The sequence below is a fragment of the Sinocyclocheilus grahami genome, unplaced genomic scaffold (genome assembly GCF_001515645.1).
Source record: "Sinocyclocheilus grahami isolate Dianchi unplaced genomic scaffold, SAMN03320097.WGS_v1.1 scaffold1002.1, whole genome shotgun sequence".
In the NCBI taxonomy this organism is placed as follows: Eukaryota; Metazoa; Chordata; class Actinopteri; order Cypriniformes; family Cyprinidae; genus Sinocyclocheilus; species Sinocyclocheilus grahami.
This window is the reverse complement of record NW_015506181.1, coordinates 184,772-203,180: the sequence shown is the minus strand read 5'-3', so window position 1 is coordinate 203,180 and position 18,409 is coordinate 184,772. Positions and strand designations below refer to the sequence as shown.

Sequence of the window (18,409 nt, the reverse complement as noted above, 5' to 3'; positions counted from 1 at the left end):
ACACACACACACACACACACGTTTACTTAGCTATCTAAATGGTAAAATAGAGTAAATTACCTTTTGAAAGTAATTTGACACTTCAAATGAAGATTTAGCGATTACATCGTTACGCCAGTAGGTGGCGAAAAGGGGCTGTTAAAATGTATTTGTCTTTGACAAGAGATTCGAGATTCGTTCAAGAACGCTGATTCATCCAGTAATGAAACAAGTACATCTTGAGTGAGTCATTGAATCATTTATTCATAAATTACATGTGATTTTGTTTAGTTGTCTGTTTTTTTTCTTCAGAATCATAAGAGAACTACAAATTCCATTGGGGGAAAAAAAGAAAAAGAAAACGGAATTTATCCAGAATCATGCAGCTCTATTTTTGCACATTAACAGCTCTTAAAGAGTCCAGTTTTTATGTAGCCTTTTGATTTTTGTTCATGGTATTCAGCTGCAACTGAATGGTTTGCAAAAATAGACACGGGATAAATGTTTGATATCATTTTTTAATCACATTGGAATCAATAGGAATCGGAATTGATCAAATGCAAACGATACGCAACCCTAGACTCGTGCTGGTAAAATGAGTCGGAATGAGCTCAGGATCATTTTGAGCTACAGACACAAAAAAAAAAAAAGTGAACAATTACGATTTTACACACACACACACGTTTACTTAGCTATCTAAATGGTAAAATAGAGTAAATTACCTTTTGAAAGTAATTTGACACTTCAAATGAAGATTTAGCGATTACATCGTTACGCCAGTAGGTGGCGAAAAGGGGCTGTTAAAATGTATTTGTCTTTGACAAGAGATTCGAGATTCGTTCAAGAACGCTGATTCATCCAGTAATGAAACAAGTACATCTTGAGTGAGTCATTGAATCATTTATTCATAAATTACATGTGATTTTTGTTTAGTTTTTTTTCTTCAGAATCATAAGAGAACTACAAATTCCATTGGGGGAAAAAAAGAAAAAGAAAACGGAATTTATCCAGAATCATGCAGCTCTATTTTTGCACATTAACAGCTCTTAAAGAGTCCAGTTTTTATGTAGCCTTTTGATTTTTGTTCATGGTATTCAGCTGCAACTGAATGGTTTGCAAAAATAGACACGGGATAAATGTTTGATATCATTTTTTAATCACATTGGAATCAAAAGGAATCGGAATTGATCAAATGCAAACGATACGCAACCCTAGACTCGTGCTGGTAAAATGAGTCGGAATGAGCTCAGGATCATTTTGAGCTACAGACACACAAAAAAAAAAAGTGAACAATTACGATTTTGGTCGAATTTCAGGTTTTCACAAAAATGAGTTCATTAAACCCTCGTCTAGCAATCCCAATGCTACAAATAACAATTAAACATCTAAAATTATCTTTATTTGTACGTTTTCTGAGAGGAGTACTTTTTCTCTGCTCACTTCTCGCGCTGCTGCTGACTGATATATGAATCACGCACATAACAGCGCTTCTGCCAGCGCGTGATCCCATACATACACATACTGTATGTATATACAGAATTACAGTATTTGAATAGGCTATTCACGCAAACAAAATCTGTTATGTCTTAAGTGAACATCTGAGTTACTGTTGGGGAAAAACTTTAAACATATTAGATCCATGCATTACAGTAGGACTTACTATTAGGGTTGCAAAAAGGTGGAACATTTCCAGTAAATTTGGGAAATATTGCAGCAATTTTGGAAATTTACCAGAAATTTTCCACCCCTTTGCAACCCTACTTACTATATAGGCCGTCTGTCTCATTAATGTAAATCTAACAATAAAAGAAAAGATCACTGCTCTTGATTGAACTGCTTTTGTAGTTTTAATAATCGGTTTATTTGTAATGAACACACTGAAGTGATTTTACATTTGATTATTTGTTTTACTTACTTGAGTGCTTTTGTTTAGATGTGAAATGAAAAATTTGTTTCTTTCTTATATTTGTTCTACTGTTGGTGTTGTTTTTTGCATCTGTTCTTACTTTTAATAACAAAGGTAAAATAGAAAATGGCTATATGAACATCTGAGTTACTGTTGGGGAAAAACTTTAAACATATTAGATCCATGCATTACAGTAGGACTTACTATTAGGGTTGCAAAAAGGTGGAACATTTCCAGTAAATTTGGGAAATATTGCAGCAATTTTGGAAATTTACCAGAAATTTTCCACCCCTTTGCAACCCTACTTACTATATAGGCCGTCTGTCTCATTAATGTAAATCTAACAATAAAAGAAAAGATCACTGCTCTTGATTGAACTGCTTTTGTAGTTTTAATAATCGGTTTATTTGTAATGAACACACTGAAGTGATTTTTACATTTGATTATTTGTTTTACTTACTTGAGTGCTTTTGTTTAGATGTGAAATGAAAAATTTGTTTCTTTCTTATATTTGTTCTACTGTTGTTGTTGTTTTTTTGCATCTGTTCTTACTTTTAATAACAAAGGTAAAATAGAAAATGGCTATAATGTGATTATCAATATAGTACAGTAATTAATATTAAGAAAGAAAGTGGATGAAACAATGCAATGTTGCTCAGTGATTTTGCTTTGGAACCTTCAGAAAACTTCAACTTTTGCTTGCTTCGTTGATTTCTAACGGGTGTAGCTCAGTCATTTTTCGTCTGACCTTTCGTTTGAAGGTCTTTTAATGGAGAATGTGACAATTTCATTCATTGTGCTCATTGTGACTCATTTTCTCAGTTTTTCTGAAGATATTATTTACAATATTCTAAACAGGGATGCACAGAAATGAATTTATAACAAAATTCAAATCTCAGGTTGTTTGTTTGTTTGTTTAATAATTAATTATTAAATCTATTTAATAACACTCAAGTGAAAACCACTGCCAAATATCATTGTGTTCAATAGATAACATCTTAAAGTAAACACAAAAGTATTATGGTTATTGTTAGATAGCTGCCCAGGCTGCAAGTTCAAATCCTGAAGAAGCATACTTTTATTTAAAAAACAAACAAACAAGGAAATAGCACTATGTTCTAGTCCATGTATATATGCTCCTCATTTTATTTTGTGATTTGAATAACTTTCCTCACACATTTTGGCGTCTCTGGTAGATAAAGAGGCTTTTCTCATTGGCAGACTGCTTATCCTGTTTCTGTGCTGCAGAGAGATAGCAGCCAAAGAGGCTGCGGGAGAGTTAGAGGACAGCGAGCCTCTTAGAAAAAGTTACCTGAAATGTAGCAATTTCTTTTTAATAAAATGGCCAAGCAAAAGGAAGACCTGGTAAAATCCCATGAAACTGTCTTGAATGTGAAATGTTCATCGCACACAGAAGTTCTGCCACCAAACTGCCTGCATTGTTTGTGCAAAAATCCGCCATTCCTGAAAGCAAATCGTTTCACGATTGATTTGCAGGTTAATTAATCTTATACAGCAAAGAAGTCGCATTTCACATGGATTTGAGATTTGATTGGATTGTGAAAAGTGAACTCTGTTATTATCGGTCAACACAGATTGTCTATACAGATTGTTTTAGAATAATGTGATCTGATGAATTGTACACAATAAGATATGTATTAAGACAATAAATGTGAAGTCAGAGAGGTGTGTTGTGGACAGCGCTCCAACATATATAGTGTAGCTTCCCGATCTCTGGTCTCTAATTATTTCCTGTCTCTTATTCTTCTGTCCATGTGAAAGACTTTGATTTTGATTTCATGATTTCAAAGTTTTTCATAGTTGGTAGCTGACCTTAAGAAAAGATATTCCAGTGCATGTTTATTTTAATACATCTCTTTCTTTCTCCTGTGTCTCAGGGGCAAAATTCCCTATTAAGTGGACGGCTCCTGAAGCAGCTCTGTATGGGAAGTTCACCATTAAATCTGATGTTTGGTCTTTTGGAATCCTGCTTACGGAGCTGGTCACTAAAGGCAGAGTTCCATATCCAGGTAAATCTGAGTGATCCCTAGATGTATTGCAAAATGAATATAAAGTTCTGTTATGAAACTCTAGATGGTGCAGACTGATAGGTTCTAACTCAGTCTGACATAATGACATCATTATTCACTTGGTGCAGCCGATTGGTTTTTGTTGCATCAGCAGCCAATGAGCTTGCTGCTCAGCATTCAAATACTTGGCCAGTTTTTTCCATAGCACACTTCAGAAACCCTCCACCTTCCCCAGCTCCACCTGTATAGATCAGCTACGGAGTTTTTTCATGTGTTATATATGCAGCAGCAGTATTTCTTACATGCTCACAGCAGCATGTTGTGGATGTATTGGCAGTAGCAAGTCTTGGTACTTGCTCTGCCACAGCAGCGGAGCAGATCTATTCCGCCAAAACCAAACACATTAACATTGCCATGAATGTTATCTCTCTGAAAGATCATGTCAGAACTAACGTGATCTTTAAAAAAATGCATAAAAAGCCAAAACTATCTGACCTACATTTAAAATAGGTGTCTTTTGAAGATGCACTTTGTGATATTTCATCATTTCTGTAAACCAAAAGACTTGTCTAAACATTTAACGGTGAAGGTCTTTGCTGTCACATACCCCAATTTCTGAGAGGCATGTCCAGTCTCGGATTTTATTTTTCCATTTTATTTCAAACTGACTCTGCTGCTGTTTCCACACTTTAAACAAATTTCTCTCAGACTCTTAAAAGATGAGATGCTGAAACTCTGATACATGATGAATTGCTGTAGATCTACACAAATTCTAGAAAATAAATCCAGTGATCTTGGCTGGAATGTAGGGTAGAAATGAAGGCGGAGTATGAAATGCCATTGTGTCAACGCAGTATTGCATCATCCACAGATGTTTGCAGGCGTTTCTCTCTCAGTCTTGTTGAAATGTGGTCATGTCCCTCATGATGATGATGATTAATCGTCTGGCTTCATAAGTGCAGTTCTGTTTCAAGATCCCTAGTATTTAGAAGCAGGTCTGATTGTCCTGCCCCCCCAAAGCTTAAAAAACGGTGATATTGCCTGGTTTGATTGACAGATTGATAGTCTATGTTTTTATCTCCCCAGTCATTGTTGCAAAATGTACTTTGCAACATGAGTTTATGGATCTCTTTATTAGTGCTTCTGGTTCACAAGTGACTACTTTTCAATGTGTCTATGAAAATACATCTTTCTGAAAACATCTTGGTAACAAAAAGCTCATGCTCTGTTTATTTGAGCATCCCAACTCGCTCACCATAGCAATGCTGGCTCAAATCTTATAGTGTGTGAGTTTGGGCAGAACTAACAAATGAAAGATGAGGGAGTGTTTGAGAATAGAGTTTCATTTACCGTATTTCAAATGTTATCAGTTGTATTTGGTGCCACTAATGGCATGGAAATTACACACACCTTTAAATGGTTAAATGGTCCTAAGAGGGATAGATGTCCATATGCATGTCTTCAGTTTCAGTGGTGGATGAAGTACACAAATCAAATAAGAGTACAGATACCCTAGTAAAATATCACTCCAATAAAATGTTAAGTACTCCTTTTCGGGTGACGATTTCTTTAGTTTAAAATAACGAGAAATTCGAATTTTTATGAAATTTAGTGTAATGAGTATCATGAATACATTGCAAAAATATTAATAGTAATCAGGTCAGACTTTAGTTTGTGGATCACGTCTCACTATAAGCTGTTAACTATGACTTTTGCCTCAGTAAACTCCTGAATTGTTGCTTATTAATTGTTAGAAAGTTAGTTGTTAAGTTTAGGTTTGGGGATTAAGGGATCTAAAATATTGATCATGCAGAATAAGGCATTAATATGTGCTTTATAAGTAATAACAATCAGCCAATATGCTAGTAATATGTGTGCTAATGAACAACTAGTTAATAGTGAGAATTGTTGCCTGAACAAAAGTGCTTCCAACAATAATAACAATTATTTTCTTTATCAATTTTTGTCTTGTTTTCCAGAAATTACACAGCTTAGTATTAGTTTACTGTGAGTGAGAAACCCTGGGATTTCCAAATGAAGACAGGTAGCTGAAAACGGCTTATTGTTCATAATATATATTTAGCTAAAGTTAATTTTATTGCAAGTGTTCTCAGCTCTGGCCCTCAAGTTTAGCTGCAGCCCTAATCCAACTCAAGCTAATCGAGGTCTTCAGGATTACTAAATGTGACCCTGGACCACAAAATCAGTCATAAGGGTCAATTTTTTGAAATTGAGATTTATACACTATCTCTGAATAAATAAGCTTTCCATTGATGTATGGTTTGTTATGAGCGGACAATATTTGGCTGAGATACAACTATTTGAAAATCTGGAATCTGAGGGTGCAAAAAAATCTAAATATTGAGAAAATCGCCTTTAAAGTTGTCCAAATGAAGTTCTTAGCAGACAGAATTAAGTTTTGATATAGTTACGGTAGGAAATTTACAAAATATCTTCATGGAACATGATCTTTACTTAATGTCCTAATGATTTTTGGCATAAAAGAAAAATCTATCATTTTGACCAATACAATGTATTTTTAGCTATTGCTACAAATATCCCCCAGCGACTTAAGAATGCTTTTGTGCTCCAGGGTCACAAATAGTTACAGGCAAATGAGTTTTATCAAATTTGGACAGTGTACCTTGGGAACCTGCTTAAAGAAAACTCCTTTATAGCATTGTCTTCCTAGATGGCACCCATGAAATCTCTAAGATTAACATACTGACAGTATTGTTGTGCTAAAACTAATGCGTGTTTTTTTGCTAGGGATGAATAACAGAGAGGTACTGGAACAAGTGGAGCGTGGCTACCGGATGCCGAGTCCCCAGGACTGCCCGAGCTCTCTTCACGAGCTGATGGTTCAGTGCTGGAAGAAGGACGCAGAAGAGCGGCCCACCTTCGAGTACCTGCAGGCCTTCCTCGAGGATTACTTCACCGCAACCGAACCTCAATATCAGCCCGGAGACAACCTCTAAACCCAGCCTCCTGGGCCCACCCTGATCTCATCCTCCCTGAGCCGTCTCAAGTGGCCTCGACTCCCTCCAGACCGGAGGCATGTACAGCTTCATGAGTTCACCTGAGCTCCCCTGCGGCTCCACACGCACTAGTCGCCTGAAGACTGAACCGTTTGCACAGACTTTGAGGGGTGTAAACACGAGCGAGCTGGGGAGGCCAACAGGGGGAATTGTGGGTAAAGTTGGAAGGGGAGGACGTGGAAAGTTGTGGCCATAACCATTATAATTATATGAAATGATGCCTGTATTCAGTGTAAATACGAGATGCTTGTTTAAGGTTTATTTTTTAGTTTGTTTTCATTCAGGGTTTTTGTTTTGTTATCCTCGCTCATCTTTTTTGTGTTGCTTTGCAAAGAAGCAGTTTTGGTCGCATTTAGGAACCCGTAGAACGAGTGTTGAATTTGAGAATGTTTGTGGTTTGTTCATTTTCTCCTCCGCTGACGAGATCATGTTCCAAATGGAGGAATAAAAATGCAAAGTCTTTATTATTCTAGTGGTTTTACCTGCAGAGGAAATTGGTTTCTCACAATTTCTTTAATTTATTTTTTGATTGGTTTTACGTTGCTTAAGATACTAAATTGAATTGACATCCTCTCCAAATGATTAGATGTTAACCTAATGTAACAAATAATTATTTAACACATTGTTCATTTTTGTGTTTCTAGCCAAATGTTAAAGACTGCCATACATCAGCATATCTCCACAGAGAAAATGCATTGTAGGCTATTGTCAGAAAAAAAGTTAATAAAAAAATTGGACATTTTTGGGGTACAACAGCATGTCACTGGGGCAATACCCTCAGAAGAACAACTTTGTACCTTATCTACCTCTAAAAAGTGTGTTTTAGTATCTTAAAGTAGTCATATGTACCTTTAAGGTACTACTACTGTTTAGGTCTAAGTAATGTGCAAAGTTGTCCTGCTGAGGATACGCTCTTGAATTTGTTCATGATATTTAAACATGACATTATGGTGCCTTGGAAGCCAGTCTGAAACCAGTTTTCAGAAATGTGGTTTGTTAAGTCATTGACTGACTGGGCAGCGAGTAAGCAAAGCAGATGTCTTTGGTTTCGGACACAGCCTCATTCAAATCAGATCAGGTTCCAACTGGTCCCTATCCTCATGTGCCGTTTCTTCTGTTCTCCATGGAGGACACTTTTAAAATGTATTTGCTTCAATGTATTTTAATTCATCTAGCATAAATCTATATGGAACTGTTTGGATTTGGATCAAGGGGACACTCCAAAATACCATTTCCCTCGTTGGTTTGTACAGTGCTCATCAGAACGTCTTTAAAACCCCTCACCTGCATTTCATTTGGTTTAACAGTATCGTAAGTGTCAGCAATCACCTCAAAATTGCCATTATAATTTTTTTTAACATGCCTTTTTGTTAACATTTCCCATTTGGAAATAAAAATACAATATTTTACACTCTTTACAAGCTTTACTCGTCTTTCTAATTACCAGTTAAAGCAGCACTATGTAACTTTTGGTGCTCTAGCGGTTAATAAACATAACTGCACACATCCCGCGGAAGAACATTCCAACCGGAGCTACTTCTCTAAATAAGTAAACTCATAAACTAATAAACTAATAAGTTTGTCTATGGCGATTCACGCAGGTATGTGTTACTCCACAGCGGTGACGACCCGACCAGCCTACAATAGTCCAAATATAAGTACTTAGTGTACCGTAGTGATTCGGAATAAGACAAAAACGCGGTTTGGAAGATGAATTCATGTACACGCTCATTATATACATTTAGCAAATTTCGAGCACAGAAAAAGTTACATAGAGCTGCTTTAAAAGCTAAGACGGTTTCAAGCTGCATATTTATTTCTCTGCTTATTTTAACAAGTTGCAGCATTCGTTCGCACTATGCCACTAAGCAAGTAAAGTTTCTGTGTTGAGCTTATTTTTGCCATTGGTAGTGTACTGAACTCAGCAGAAAATAAGTTAAAAATTCATTTTACACTTAATCAACACAAGCTTTTACAATGCAGTCGTTTAAAAAATATGTGTATATATATATATATATATATATATATATATATAAAATAGTGGCACATAATACTTATTACTCATTTTGTCATATAAGATTTTGGTCGTATGGTAGTATTTTTATTTAGAGAGCTGCTAGAAAGTTATTCCATAATGGGGGAAGCAGAATGTCTGACTGAACCTATGCTGCACACAGAAGTACTGGTGCCCTCAGGATAACAACTCCAAAAAAAAGAAACAAAAGTGTTAACATTAGCGTAGATGCCACTCAATGCTGGTTAGTAAATATACAAAAGATCTGACTAAAGCTGTGGTCACATTTAGGCTACTATTGCTTGGCGAAGGAAAGACCAGATGTGACTATAAAAGATAACGCTTTATTTCACAGTGTCTTTGTTACATGTTACATACTGTTATATTAATAACAATAAATTATGCATAATTACTGTACATGCAACTAACTCTAAACCGAATTTAAAGGGGTCATATGATGCAATTTCTATTTTTCCTTTCTCTTTGGAGTGTTACAAGCTCTTGGTGCATAAAGAAGATCTGTAAAGTTGCAAAGACTAAAGTCTCAAATCCAAAGAGATATTCTTTATAAAAGTTAAGAGTCAACCACGCCTACCTAAAACGGCTCGTTCTAACACGCCCCCACATATCTACGTCACGATGTGGGAATATTTGCATAATGCGGCCCAAATGTGCACGCAAAGAAAGGCGGCGTGGTTTCAGGAACAGCAGTAGTGTTGATGCAGCATGTCGGGGAGACGCTGTGTGTTTCAGTGCGAAAGCAAAAGCACTTTATTTGGCCTTCCGGAAGTAGATGCATTTAGGAATCATTGGTTAAGATTTATTTACAACAGAACAGCACAACCCAGATGTTCAAATTTGTGCAACGCATGTTATGGACGACAGTTTTTGTAACCTAGAAGAGTACAAGGCTGGCTGTGCACAAAGGCTATTTAAAAAAAAAATATGTTCTGAATCAGTGACTGTACGTATGTTTTGTTATTAGTTTAAGTATTTGCTATTTGACTGTTCAAATGCAATTATTAACTGTCTTGATATTTACTTTGAAAGCTGAAGCTGCGATTATGGTAAGGGGCGTTACATTTATGGTAAGGGGCGTGCTTGTGGTGTTCGGCCAATCACAATGCACTGGGTCAGCTGGCCAATCAGAGCAGACTGCGCTTGTCAAAGGAGGGGGCTTTGTAGAAAACGAAGCGTTTGAGAGAGGCGGGGCATAGAGGACCTACAATAATGTACAGTATTTGAAAAATAATGTGTTTTTTGAACATTAAAGCATGTCAACATATTCTGTTACACCAAATACACAAAATAATGATCTTTAAAATAGCATCTTAGGACCCCTTTAATAAGTAAGCCACTGGGAAGCTAGTGGAGCAGAAGACGTGGCAGAGCAGAACAAGCAGGTAAAGCTGGACAAACAGAAGACCGTGGTGGATGCAGGAGATAGTTAGCAGATTCTGCCAGAGCCAGTGAAGAGGAAGAGCCAGATGAAGCTGATCTCTTCACAGACTGCCTTCCATTCATCCTCTGCATGAACTCAGGATCATTGCTAACTTGATTCAGCTTAAAAATGTAAGGTGGCAACTGATTTTTCATTGTGTGTGATCCGTGATGGAGCCGAACACATCTTGACTCTACACACACGCAGTGTTGGGGGTAACGCATTACAAGTAACGTGAGTTATGTAATCAGATTACTTTTTTCAAGTAACTAGTAAAGTAACGCATTACTTTTTTATTTACAAGAGAATATCTGAGTTACTTTTTCAAATAAGTAACGCAAGTTACAGTGGGGAAAAAAAGTATTTAGTCAGCCACCAATTGTGCAAGTTCTCCCACTTAAAAAGATGAGAGAGGCCTGTAATTTTCATCATAGGTATACCTCAACTATGACAGACAAAATGAGAAAAAAAAATCCAGAAAATCACATTGTAGGATTTTTAAAGAATTTATTTGCAAATTATGGTGGAAAATAAGTATTTGGTCAATAACAAAATTTCATCTCAATACTTTGTTATATACCCTTTGTTGGCAATGACAGAGGTCAAACGTTTTCTGTAAGCCTTCACAAGGTTTTCACACACTATTGCTGGTATTTTGGACCATTCCTCCATGCAGATCTCCTCTAGAACAGTAATGTTTTGGGGCTGTTTCCCTTCAGCCTGAGGCTTATTCATTTCACTTCTGGTGTGAAAAGGCTTTTATATTTGCCAAAAATATAACTTTTTTATATTAAAAACAAACAAGCAAGCCCTGTCCAGATTTAAAAAGTAACGTAACTCATTACTTTCCATAAAAAGTAACTAAGTAACGTAATTAGTTACTTTTTTATGAAGTAACGCAATATTGTAATGCATTACTTTTAAAAGTAACTTTCCCCAACACTGCACACACGTATATATTTATATTATTTATATCACAGATAAACATATTTAATATATAAACATAGCATATTTTTCTTAAATATATACATGTATGTGTGTATTTATATAGACATAATAAATATATACAGTACACACACACATATATTATCTAAACAAAAACTTTTATTTTGGATGCGATTAATCGCGATTAATCGTTTGACAGCACTCATTTGAAGAAACAAAACCAAATCTTGGTGTGTCGACCGGAGAAGCGGCCAGTCGGGGGCAGTAAAGAGCCGTCAATGCCTATAGCACCTTTAACAGAAGAAGAGGAATGTCCTCTGTGTAGAGATTTCAAACATGGGCTCAAGAGTAACACACCTGATGAGAAACTTTAATATAGAGAATCGCGCTCACCGAGAAATAAGCAAGACCAAACCTAAAGCAGCACCTCGACATCCAGCATCCAGCAGTAGTCCACGAGAAGACATCGCGGGTGAGAACTGCTAGATTACTGACATTACATCATGAAGATCCTTCTAGTGGTGAAGGATCATACCTCGTGTCTTTTAGAAGAAATATGACTTGTGAATATGGTTTATTACAGCCATGAGGGGAAATACATAACCGCTCGAAGACTGCCAGACAGATTTCGTTCTTTAACTTAACATTTTAATGCAACTTCTATATATGTGATGGTGTTAATGAACCTGCTTATTGCACAAACATAAATATGTGAACACCTCCTATTAATAAAGGGGTTTGAATAGTACAGTGATAACTAATATTAATGCTTGTCATACAATGACAGCCCTTAACTGTAACGGAAGTCTTTTTCCTTTCTATTTATGTCCTTGAATATCGAGACAAAAATAGCTGAACTATTATTAATAGTAATGTTATGTAATGAAAATAAATTGATCGTGCTACATTCTATCGAAGTGAATAGTTTACATATTTTGTAAAACAATATGACAACTGGTTTCTTTTATAAGAAAACACTATAAATAAGCACACTGTATACCATAATGCAGTTTCATTTGTATTCTTGTCTTTTCATATTGTACATCTACTTTAGTTTTTTTGATCACAGTGCTGTTGAAAAAAACAGCATATGCTGGTTAGGTATGTTTTGAAGCTGGGATGCTGGTTTGAGCTGGTTTATGCTGGTCCTTTGCTGGTTTATGCTGGTCCTTTGCTGGTTTAAGCTGGTCCTTAGCTGGTTTAAGTTGGTCATGTGCTGGTCCGGCCAGTTTAAGACCAGCACATGACCAGCTTAAACCAGCTAAGGACCAGCTTAAACCAGCAAAGGACCAGCATGAACCAGCAAAGGACCAGCATGAACCAGCAAAGGACCAGCATGAACCAGCAAAGGACCAGCATGAACCAGCAAAGGACCATCTTAAACCAGCAAAGGACCAGCTTAAACCAGCAAAGGACCAGCATAAACCAGCAAAGGGCCATCTTAAACCAGGTATGTTAGGTATGTTTTGAAGCTGGGATGCTGGTTTGAGCTGGTTTATGCTGGTCCTTTGCTGGCTTAAGCTGGTCCTTAGCTGGTTTAAGTTGGTCATGTGCTGGTCCGGCCAGTTTAAGACCAGCACATGACCAGCTTAAACCAGCTAAGGACCAGCTTAAACCAGTAAAGGACCAGCATAAACCAGCAAAGGGCCATCTTAAACCAGGTATGTTAGGTATGTTTTGAAGCTGGGATGCTGGTTTGAGCTGGTTTATGCTGGTCCTTTGCTGGTTTAAGCTGGTCCTTAGCTGGTTTAAGTTGGTCATGTGCTGGTCCGACCAGCTTAAGACCAGCACATGACCAGCAAAGGACCATCTTAAACCAGCAAAGGACCATCTTAAACCAGCAAAGGACCAGCTTAAACCAGCAAAGGACCAGCTTAAACCAGCAAAGGACCAGCTTAAACCAGCAAAGGGCCATCTTAAACCAGCAAAGGGCCAGCATAAACCAGCAAAGGACCATCTTAAACCAGCATAAACCAGCAAAGGACCAGCATAAACCAGCAAAGGACCAGCTTAAACCAGCTCAAACCAGCATCCCAGCTTCAAAACATATATAGCCAACATGTGCTGTTTTTTTCAACAGGGAGGCATGTATGACACATTGATTTTAAACTTGTTTTCAATGCCTTCATTACCTTGCACTCTGATGTAGATCCCTAGATAGCTGTGCCAAAAGCCAGACCCGTATAAAGAGCATGTCTACATACTTTTGGCAATGAATTATATCCATAATCAAACTGCATGTTACACACTTTTTGCATGATCTGACATAGGTGTTTCTATGGCAGAAGAGATTGACCAGAAGAATGATCCACTGCTGTCGATGCTCAAGGACGTTTATGTGGAGTCTAAAGATCCAGATCCTCAGGTTTGAATTTTAGGATCTTTTGACCTACAGACCAATTAAAGTCAGCAGCAATTACTGTGGTATCAACAAGACGCACTGATTCATATTTATTAAGTTGCCTTTTAATAAATTGCGTCAAATTTCACCAACAATTGCAAAGCAAAATTTCTTAAAATGGATCAACAGCATAGTTATAAAGAAAAAGAAAAACCACAGGGCACTTTGGGATAGAAACAGTGGGTCCAAACAATTCCATCCATCGCAATGAGTAAAACCAAAGAACATACTTCTGATGTGCAGCAAAAGATTGTTGTCCTTCGCAAAATAGAGGGTAACGTATTTCAAGTAATGTGAGTTATGTAATCAGATTACTATTGTTAAGTAAAGTAACACAAATTACAAGAAAATATCAAGAGTTACCTTTTCAAAGTAATGCCAGTTACTTTGTTTTCCCTTTTATTGATTGACAGCTCTCCTGTCCCCATGTTGAGAGAAATTGGGAATAAATGCAGAGGCTTTGTGTGCGCTGTGTGAACATGATGCTTACTTTAGTTCTTGACTAAATGTGAACATGCATTTACTCATCTCACTTGCACAAAAACCGATTCAATATTCCTCAAAATGAATAAAAACTGAAATGCAAACTCAGAATATGACGCAAACCTGCAATAATTAAATGTCAATTGAATTTACATTTCCTTCAGCCTGAGGCTTATTCATTTCACTTTGGTGTGAAAGGGCTTTAACATATGCCAAAAATCTAACTTTTTAATATTAAAAACATACAAGCAAGCCCAGCCCAGATAAGAAAAAGTCATGCAAAAGTAACGTAACGCATTACTTTCCATAAAAAAAAAAAATAACTAAGCAATGCATTTTTAGGGAGTAACTCATTATTGTTACTTTTAAACGATTACTTTTAAAAGTAACTTTCCCCAACACTGTTAGTGGTGTAGAACCTTTTTCCTCATGCGTCCTATTCTTAATGCAATCCAGAATGGCAGCACAGCCAATAGGTTTGTTTGAGTTGCGTTCTCTACTGTACAGACGTGAACTTTCATTTCCTTCAGCCTGAGGCTTATTCGGTTCACTTTGTGAAAAGGTGTGTGTATAGGACTTTTACGTTTGCCAAATATTTTTTTGTTTACATATTAAAAACAACCAAACCCAGCTCAGATGAGAAAAAGTAACAAAATGCATCACTTTTCATAAAAAGTAACTAGGTAATGCGATTAGTTACTTTTGTAGGGAGCAACACAATATTGTAATGCATTACTTTTAAAATTGACTTTCCCCAACACTATGAATCATTTTGCGTGTTTGGGTGTGCTGTTTTGCTTTAAATTCCGTTTTATTAAAGGGATAGTTCACCCAAAAATGAAAATTCTGTCATTAATTACTCACCCTCATGTCGTTCCAAACCCGTAAGACCTCTGTTCATCTTCGGAACACAAATTAAGATATTTTTGATGCATTCGGAGAGCTCTCTGACCCTCCCCTAGACAGCAAGGGTCCTTACACGATTAAGGTCCAGAATCGTAGCAAGGAGATCTGTAAAATAATCAGGTGTGACATCAGGGGTTCAACCATAATTTTACGAAGCTACGAGAATACTTTTTGTGCGCAAAAGAAAAAAAGAAAGACTTTATTCAACAATTCGTCTCCTCCGTGTCACCGTAGCGCCATTTTGGAGACTAATCGCGAACGGCGTATGCTATTTTCTTTTGCGCACAAAAAGTATTCTCGTAGCTTCATAAAATTACGGTTGAATCCCTGATGTCACATGGATTATTTTACAGATATCCTTGCTATGTTTCTGGACCTTGATCATGTAAGGACCCTTGCTGTCTAGGGGAGGGTCAGAGAGCTCTAAGAATGCATCAAAAATATCTTAATTTGTGTTCCGAAGATGAACAGAGGTCTTACGGGTTTGGAACGACATGAGGGTGAGTAATTAATGACAGAATTTTCATTTTTGGGTGAACTATCCCTTTAACTTTTATAAAGAATATCTCTTTGGGTTTGAGACTTTAGTCTTTGCAACTGTAGGGATCTTATCTATTCACGAACAGCTTGTAACACTCCAAAGAGAAAGGAAATCTTGAAATTGCATCATATGTCCCCTTTAAAGAAGCGGTGGTGTGCACTGCCCTCTACTTGTGTGGCTGACTCTCTGTGCTCTGTGTGCTGCAGGCTGAAACGCTTCCCGAGGTTAATAAGGTGGAGGAGGAGACGCAGCGCAGGGCGCTGAAGTACAGTCTACCGGGCGAGCCCTATGGTTTCTGTGATGTTACTGATGTTCCCAAAGGCAAACTGTCGCTTGTGGAAGCTTTAACTGCCCTGAACAATCACAAACGCCTGCCTAAAACATGGACTCCAGAGAAGCTGGCACAGGAGTACTCTCTGGACCCAAAAGATGCCAAAGCACTGACAGAATTCTTTTTTCCCTTTGACATCAAAATCATTCCACCCAAAACAGAGGAGACTAAACAGATTAAGGATTCTTAGCACACATGAACACTGTTGCATACAGACTCGAGCCGTCTCTGAAACACGCACAGTATCTAGATACACGTGTTTTGACATGTTGCTTGTAGTGTGTTTGTTTTTGAAGGGCCTGTCATCATTATTTATTCATTTGCTGTCTCATTTAAAGCATGGCATATCCCAGCATGTAGTGTAGTAATAACGAAGATAAGGTAATGTCAACATTACTGGACTGGAAATCTTATGTCAGCCAGATCGATTTCTAGTGTAAAACATCAGTACGGATTATAATTTTCATTTAATATGAAGAAACTGGCTCAGGAATGCTGCATTATGTTTATGTGAACACTGCAGTTTGCATCTGTTTGCTCTGACAATAAATCAGTTGCCCCATGCATTGCTCATTTTAATCCAGTGTACTGAATATAACGTTACTTTTTATACAGTTACTCTCTGCCATTTTGCTCTTGAATATTTTATCAATACTTCTTTGCACTCCCAGTTGTTATCGTCAATGTGATGCGAGTTGAATTCATTTAGTGTGATTTGTTGAATTTGTGTGGTTTACTATGAATTCTATAAGGAATATTATGAGAAACTCATTTCTTTTCAGATGCCTTATTTTTTAGGAGACATGGGCCAATTGTAGATTTCTGTTCTTTTGATTGATGCGAGCATAATTTGCGGGCTGTCCCGGGTTTACACGCTTGAACCAGCAGATGTCCTCAGCGTAGCATTGGGTTCAGTTCATTCGTTTCAGAAGACCTACTTTCTCTTATCACTATATCAAAACTTTACCGTTCTCTTTCTGTTGCTTATTTCATTGTGTTTTATATTTCAAACTCACTGCCGTACTGCTAACTCACTTGATTCGTTCCCGTCCCTCAACGAAACGCAGCTGCTTCGACACCGATGATTGGCCCAAGTGAAAACTCCAGCTGGCGACTCCGGCGTTTTCATTGGTTGACGGTGTGTAGATCAAATCCGGCGCTGAAATGTAATTGGTTTACTTTGAGTGACGCGGTTCTCGGTGAAAGCGGACAGCACGAGCGACACGGTGTGTTTGGGATGCATTTGCGGAATGAGAAGCGGGTACAAAATGTTTCATGCATTCCTCTCCGTTTAAAATGAGCGTTTGCACTCGACAAAACCGCTATATTTTAAGTCTGTTTAGCTCAGGGTTTTTTTCTGTTAGATTATTACGAGGTTAAACATCTGTTTTGCAAAGGGGGTTTTCAGATTGATTTACATCCCCAAAACGGGCAAAACTCGGTTTTTTTTATTTTTATTATTATAATTTTTTTAATGTTTTTGTCACGTTTAGTTAGTGTTTTTCAACCGAAACCGTGTCAGCCTCTCGAAGAAATAGATCTCACGGATGGACGCATATTTTAGGTAGAAATGTGGGCTGTCGGAGCTTCAAACATCTGGCAAGAGAAGGATGTGTATCTGAATCTAAGCTTGTAATGATGTGTATATAGCAGCATATATAAAAAAAAATTTTTTTTTTAAAAAGCCACTGAGGAGAATCAAGGTAAAACACCAGCTTATTTAATTATTGTGTTTAGAAAGCAATATAGAAGATACATATTGTGATGTTCTCTGCACTTTCCTCCATTTTAAATCCGTTAATCCACTTTCGAGGTGAATCTTCCAGGTCTGTTAGGTTTTGAGGGATATTTATAAATTAAATTAATAATTTAATTTGAATTAAAAATACATATTTCTTAATTAAATGATTGCAATTATTCACTGGATCAGTGCAACAAAAATTAATTTGTAAGAATCTTATAGCTATTTTTCCCCCCGTGTTCTGTAACCTGTTCATCTGAGATGAACGTCTTTGGTCCATAAGAATCTGGAATTCAATGAGTTTCTGTCTGATTATAGAAATGGAGAAATGTTCTAGGTTCCAAGCATCAAACCGCCTTGAAGGCCTCTTGAAGTGATTGTGGTTCAGAAGAATGGAAACATTCTCCAAGCACAGATGAAGAGACACTTAATCATTGTATTCCTGTTGCTAGGATCCACAACTATTCAGTACACATGACAGTACCAGGTCGTCTCTAATGTCACTATGTTTTCGGCTTATAATGTACCACTGATAGTCTCTAGTCTACAAGATGCTCTCCACTTCAGTTTGACTTGTGCTTTTAAACAAGCCTGATCATTTCTATAATGCGAGTCATATGATTTAACCCAGATAAAACAAATGTTGTGGGGAC

General features: G+C 37.2%; 2 protein-coding genes across 3 annotated transcripts in view; both read left to right on the top strand.

Annotated features, from left to right (window-relative positions):
- The window catches only part of LOC107565451 (tyrosine-protein kinase fynb-like), a 49,942-nt gene extending 41,483 nt beyond the window's left edge, over window positions 1–8,459 (top strand). Inside the window, exons 10-11 of the mRNA XM_016250693.1 lie at window positions 3,784–3,915; window positions 6,685–8,459. Coding sequence (XP_016106179.1) covers window positions 3,784–3,915; window positions 6,685–6,893 — 341 coding nt within the window. The 3' untranslated portion in view covers window positions 6,894–8,459. The remainder of the gene's footprint in view (window positions 1–3,783; window positions 3,916–6,684) is intronic.
- Window positions 8,460–11,598: 3,139 nt separating this feature from the next.
- Window positions 11,599–16,579, top strand: LOC107565458 (NADH dehydrogenase [ubiquinone] 1 alpha subcomplex assembly factor 4-like). Of its 2 annotated transcripts, none has more exons than XM_016250702.1 (3): window positions 11,599–11,825; window positions 13,639–13,718; window positions 15,891–16,579. In XM_016250702.1, the coding sequence occupies exons 1-3, from the start codon at window positions 11,690–11,692 to the stop codon at window positions 16,203–16,205; spliced, it is 531 nt and encodes a 176-aa protein (XP_016106188.1). In that variant the 5' UTR covers window positions 11,599–11,689; the 3' UTR covers window positions 16,206–16,579. The 2 variants fall into 2 exon arrangements, with proteins under 2 accessions (XP_016106188.1, XP_016106187.1); XM_016250701.1 differs by having other exon boundaries at window positions 13,624–13,718.
- The last annotated feature ends 1,830 nt before the right edge of the window (window positions 16,580–18,409 follow it).